The 6,363-nt window shown below is 42.3% G+C and overlaps 1 protein-coding gene across 1 annotated transcript in view; it reads left to right on the top strand.

Annotated features, from left to right (window-relative positions):
• The window catches only part of LOC104514999 (annexin A8-like), a gene marked incomplete at its 3' end in the record, with an annotated part of 8,188 nt that extends 2,528 nt beyond the window's left edge, over positions 1-5,660 (top strand). Inside the window, exons 2-8 of the mRNA XM_010158823.1 lie at positions 930-1,020; positions 1,285-1,379; positions 2,617-2,730; positions 3,555-3,645; positions 4,267-4,346; positions 4,970-5,029; positions 5,567-5,660. Of these exons, the coding sequence (XP_010157125.1) occupies positions 930-1,020; positions 1,285-1,379; positions 2,617-2,730; positions 3,555-3,645; positions 4,267-4,346; positions 4,970-5,029; positions 5,567-5,660 (625 nt within the window). The remainder of the gene's footprint in view (positions 1-929; positions 1,021-1,284; positions 1,380-2,616; positions 2,731-3,554; positions 3,646-4,266; positions 4,347-4,969; positions 5,030-5,566) is intronic.
• Positions 5,661-6,363: the final 703 nt, after the last annotated feature.

The following is a 6,363-nucleotide window of genomic DNA, read 5'->3' as shown; positions in this document are numbered from 1 at the left end:
AGGAATGCAGGTCCTGAAGGGAATTTCCACAAGTTTTTCCACCTGGCAAGGACTGATTGAAGGCTTTTCCTCTGGGGATGACATAGATGAGATTCTAGGAGATGAGAGGTAGAGCCCTCTTTAGCACAGGAGATAAGAGCAGAAGGGATTTGTACCATACCAGGAAGCTGCTGGGCAGCACTTGGTGGTCCATGTTATTCAAGTCAGATGGGTTCTGCTTGATGGCCCTACTACTTGTGGTCACTGGAGTAAGTCTTAGTGTGTCTTTCTGCCCTGGGACTCTGTTACTGGCAGTGCCTTAGGAGGTCTGTCTGGAGGATTCCTGTGTAGTTGGCACTTGGTTCAGGGAAGAACATCAAACCTGCACTTCTCCAGGTGGATCTGTTCCTTCAAAGTATTCTGTTGGCTCAGATCCTTCCAGCAGAGGTACTTCCTTCTTGGAATGTGCACAAGTGAATCAACAGCAGGAGAATAAAGCTGCTACCTAGAAAAGTGGTTTATGAGAACATGACTATTCCATGAAATCAAAATCCATCCTGCACCAAACCACAGGGAAATGCAGTTCCTAATAGTAATATAATATGACAGCATACATGTTATGAAGTATTTTATTTAATGGGTGAATGGGAAAATCTAGTCTACTCAGCATTTTTCTACCAGAGAGCCTGCACCTAATGACTGTTGCAGCAGTGTCAGTCATGCTTTGTGGTGCATGTTTCTGCCAGAAGCTGAAGGCTGGTAGAGACAGTTGTTGGCAAGAAACTTCTGTTCTCTTTGGAGCTATGCTGAGACATTTTGAACTAACCCTTCCACTCTTCTGTGCCTTCCCCAAGTGTAGGCAATGAATAATATTAATCTACTTTCAAGACTACTTTTTCTTCAGCTAATAAAAAGCAGTGGTAAAAAGTCATGTATTTTTCTTCTTTCAGAGTGAAGCAGAGGGCAAGTCTGTGACAGGTGCCTTAAACTTCGACCCCACACCTGATGCACAGACTCTCTACAAGGCCATGAAGGGGCTTGGTGAGTTGACTCCAACCACATATGTAAATTCTATGTTCTGCTTATAACTGCCTAGTTGAAAGCTATTCCTTAAGAAAACTAGCCAGAGATACCACTTTTTAAAGTGGAAAATTAAAAATAGGAGTTTCTTCTATACATACTAAAACTTCTACATGACAAAGACAGTGAAGTAGGGAAGGTTGTCTGAAGACTTGAATTGGGATTTTGCACTAGTCTCAGCTTACTCTGTGCACTGTGTTTATGGCTTATTGTTGCTCTCCACAGGGACTGATGAACAAGCTATTATTGATGTCCTAACCAAGAGGAGCAATACACAGCGTCAACAGATTGCCAAATCCTTCAAAGGACAGTTTGGAAAGGTTCTTCCAAAACAAAACCATATTCAGTCACTGTATCACTGCATGCAGGCTGTAGTAAATTGGTATACAGTTCATCCTACAAGCATCATGTAAAGAATATGCAGGTCTTCTTCAAATAACTAGATGAGTATTTATTTATAAGGCCTGGAGTGAATGTGTGAAATCAATTTTTGGTCAGAAAAACTGTTTCACCCCTGAAGACTGTGTTTGGTTGGTTGGTTTTTTTGTGTAAAATGTATTTTGACTGGAAATATTTTTTAAAAATCTATTTTAACTTAAACATCACTTTCAAAGCTAAACCAAAAATTTATACTTTTCTAAGTGGCATTTTGAGTAAAATATTGTTTTGATTTCAGGCCCTTTTAAATGCCAAAGAAAGTTCAACTTAAAGACTTATTTAATTACACTTATTAGGAAATTCTGAAAATTGAAACAAACTATTATCATTATTAACAACCATGTTCTTCTGTGTCTATCTTTGTCTTTGATAAAATCTTTCTTTTATTGGGAAAACCTTCCCAGCAGCCAACTCTTCCACCAGCCTTACTCTGGAGCCAGTTGTCTGAGAGTCACAGTTAAAGAGGGAAAGAAGGAAATGTATTGGGAAAGAGCAATATAGACTCTTGGGTCAGCATGGAAACAAGAATCCCCAGTGACCCTTGTTGAAATGGGACTGCTATGCAAGGGCCTAAGTGAGGGAAACAAACTGGGGGGGGACATGGGACAATGAACAGAGTGTTTGCATCCCACTAAAACAGGGTGACTCATACCCTAAAAAGCCTGCATTATGGTGAAAGGAAAGTTTGATGCTTGTCTTCAAACAGATGGCATGCTTGATTCTGCAGAAGTCCTGGGTGCATGTTTATATACAGGATTTGGGAATTGGCTCTGTCTGAAGCTACATCCCTTGCTCAGTTCAAGGCCTTCAGCTGTGTGATTCTGCTCACTGAGCAAAGCAGGGTGGAGGAAGGTTTTTACCTTCCATACTTTGCTGCAGAGTTAGTTAATAACTGGGAGAAGCTTGAGTGATGGAACAAGAAGAAATGTGGAAGGACGTACACAAATTCCGTTTTGGAGTTGGGTGCCTCTTTCAGTCCCAGAATCTTTTCTAATAAACTAGCAACACAATACTGTCATTCACCTTCATTGCTGTAGGCCATGGAGATGAAAACAGGCCCTAGGCAATAAAGAGATCCTCTGAGACTTTTAATGTAACTGTGTGGTTCATGTTTAACAGGATCTGATTGAAAGCCTGAAGTCTGAACTGAGTGGCAACTTTGAGAGACTCATGGTAGCTCTCATGTATTCCCCATTCCAGTATGATGCCAAGGAGCTCTATGATGCCATGAAGGTAAGTGGATTGCACACTAGTATTTAACTAGTAGTATGGATTCAGTGTTAACTTCCCATAACCGTGCTTATTAACACAAGTGATATTAACTGGGGTGATACGTGATTAAGTTTATTATTAATATGTGCTATTAATACATATCTGGAGGAAAATTCTTCTTTAATGTTTAGGGGTGTATGAGAGTTTCTGTACATACATGTCTCAGAGCCTGGGGAAGACAACAGCAAAGCTAAACTCAGCTTTGGCAAGGAATGAATATCCACAAATGATGGTTTTCAGTTAAATATCCCTTCAATGCTTTCTGCAGTGCCTCTCATGAACGGAGCTTAATGACCTTGGGCCAAAGCTACTGCCCTGACACCTTACCTGAGACTTGAAACCTTTAAGAAATCAAGGAGGGGTAGCATGAGGGCCAGGCTGGGGTTGGCTGGGATCCTACTTATTGATACAGTATCTTTTTAAGTTTCAAATGCAGACAGTTCTATTAAAATGGTACAAAGATGGAGTGACAGGCAAGCTTTGGTCTCCCCACATCCCTCTAACACGGTTATCAAAAATCCAGGTCCAAAAATGCACTGCAGAAGTGCACGGTTTTATAAAATCATCCTTTATGAATTAGGCACCTCAGTAAAGGAAACCATGTTCAAACCAAATGTGTTTTATGTCTCCACCTTTCATTCTGACAGTTTCTTATGGCGCAGCATACAGCCTAACGCTTGACTGCCATCCGACTGCTCACTTGGCCATACTTCTCTAGCAATAAATTACAGTCCATGACTAAATGCCTTTCTCCACCCTTACTTCTCCACTGTTTTCTGTTAAAGGGTGTGGGAACAAGTGAAAGTGTTATCATAGAGATCCTGGCATCCCGGACAAAAGCGCAGATCAAAGAGATAATCAAGGCGTACAGAGAAGGTAAAGTGCCTGAGGCTCTGATTTGCTGGTCAGAGCAATGTGTGACTGCCTGACTGCACAGCAGAAATGGTGTTACCAACTAGCGCTGTCAGCAGAAACATGGGATTTTTAAAAGAAAGAAGGTGCAACCTAACTGCTTTCTGCCTGTCAAACAGAACATGGCTATGCTGAGAGAATTTGAAAATCCCTTTCTAACTCTCCACCCAGCTAGAGGAAGAGGTTAGCAAATCACAGATTTGGTTCAGCTTGACCACATAGGCTATTGTCAGAATGCAAACCTAACTATAGCTATGCACTTGGCTTTCTCCTTATTAAATACGTTCTAGATGGGAGTTTATCAAATATATATCTGTATATATTTGATATCTCTTTGGTCCCTTAAACTACATCTCTGACATTGACTTTGAGTTTATTCTTTGGACTTCAGTGGCATTAGTGACTTGGATGTGAATGCTGTTCTGGGTATTGCTGAGGGTGTGAGTTGGTCTCAGCCCTGTTTTTTCCCTAGCAACATTCTTAACTAGTGTCAGGCTATTGTGTGTCCTGGGGTGACTGGTAATATCCTTACTGTATCACTGAAATAACAAATCCTTCCCTCATCATTCTCTTTCCTTTGGGTAGAATATGGTTCTGATCTGGAAGAAGACATAAAATCAGAAACAAGTGGCTATTTTGAACAGATCCTGGTTTGTCTTCTTCAGGTAATGCTAGAGAACAGAAATAAGAATATAAAGTTGTTCACATTTTTCTCTTCCTTTTTGGAGAAGACATGCAATAGAACAGACAGTGCAGCCCTGATCACCAGATAAACTGCAGAGACAAAGATGTCGCTTGGACTGGATTGGTGTTTTGGCTTCAATGTGACTGAAGCAGTGAACCCCCCTCCCTTAGCAGCCATAAGGGAGCTAGGAACTTTCAGCCAGCTCTGCTGCAGGGAGACACCTCACTCACATATGTGTAAAGCCATTACAGTCTACAAGGGTGTTAGAAAACAATGCCCCTCAACTATGATTCACCACTCTTCCAGGGTCTGTCCCTTCAATGCTGAGTGCATTCAGATGCATTTATGCTATCACATTTTCTGAATTTTCCTGACGAGCAGCAGAATAACTCAATATTCTTTTGGCTCCACTTCATATGACTGATTTCAGTGTCTTTCTGGGAAGCAGTTAGCCCTTGTGCTGTCTGAACCATTACTACTTGTGTACTCTGCAGAAATAGATAGTTGAGAAGGATAATTGGTCTTGCCCAGAGTGTATGCTGTTATGCTTATATATGAAAGGATCTTCATGAGACAAAATGGTTACCTTTCTTCTTCTTATAGGGTGAGAGGGATAATGCCACTCTCTATGTGGACACAGCACTGGCTCTTCAGGATGCAGAGGTACTCCCAAACGCCTGTGATCAGTGATAAGCTGGTATCCCACCTGTCTTGAACTTAGAATGCTTCACTGGACACCAAAGTCCTGGTCAACAGGGGGTTGGAAACACAATAGTCTGGGGCGGAGTGGTTTTCATCAGAAGCAACTTGGGGTTCTTCAATTTTACCTGCACTGCTGAGCCTTGCTCTCCCAAAGAGGAATGATGAGAGCTGGGCTTGGGCTCAGCTGCTTTTCATACATGAAAGTATGAGAGTATGGTGGAGGGGGGCAGCAAAGAATGTAGAAAAAGCATCAAGAGTAGTGCTGGCTGCTCTAGCTGCTGCAGGAGGACTGGAAAGGATGGAGAATAGTGTCTGTTTAAATTTGACTAGAAGATGTGGTCAAGGGCGTTAGTAATCAACCATTCTAGGAGAGTCTAGTTCACAGTGTTTTGGCTTACTTCAAACCCCTTTACCCTAGCAGTGCCTTCAGCCAAACTGTGCTCCTTTACCAGCTGCACACTCAGAATATCTCTCTAACAATTGTGTGTTAAATTGCAGACTCTCTATGCTGCTGGGGAGAAGATACGGGGCACTGATGAGATACAGTTCATCACCATCTTATGCACGAGGAGTGCTACACACTTGCTGAAAGGTATGGAGAAGAGCCCACACTTGCAAGCCTCTGAAATGAGAAATCACTCTAGCCGAAAAGAAGAGGCAGGACTGTAGATGGGAGAGATGGGTGGTTATAAATAAGTATCTGAGTCTGTCTCCTAATCCTTGGACCAAGTGACCAAAAGCTGCCAGCAGCTTTCATGAAAACTTATGAAGACTTAGTGCTGCTGGAAATCAAATGGGTCATCTAGGAGTCCTTATACAGTGTTGATGGCTGAATGGTATGTCTGTTTTTATAAACCTGAGGAAAGCGAGTGATATTGCCTTTCTACCAGATGGGAGCATGACTCCTTGGACCAAAAAAGTAGCTGGTTATTCAGTGCTGGAGAGTCACAGGGTGCACCCTGCATTTCTGCCCCAGGTTCTTCTGAAGGCATTGGAGGCTACTGGGAGGGAAGACACTAACCCAACCCCAGCTAAGGAAGCCCTGTGCAGCAGAGACCTGGCCTTGTCATCTCAAGATCTGAGGCAGTCCAAGGCTGTGACTAACAGATTTTGTTATGTTGGCTGAATCTAAGCGTATCATGTACTGTGTAAATTGGCTGGACCTACACTGATAAATTTATCTGGTGGTAAATTAGGTAGGCCTGAGCTTTTTCAAGCTGAGGGCTTATGAGTCTGTTTTCTAGGCCCTGGAGGCCAGCACCCCCTTGTGTTTCAAATTTAATCTCCCAGAATCA

Source organism: Eurypyga helias, unplaced genomic scaffold (genome assembly GCF_000690775.1).
Source record: "Eurypyga helias isolate BGI_N326 unplaced genomic scaffold, ASM69077v1 scaffold13309, whole genome shotgun sequence".
Classification (NCBI taxonomy): Eukaryota; Metazoa; Chordata; class Aves; order Eurypygiformes; family Eurypygidae; genus Eurypyga; species Eurypyga helias.
This window is presented reverse-complemented; position numbering and strand designations above follow the sequence as displayed.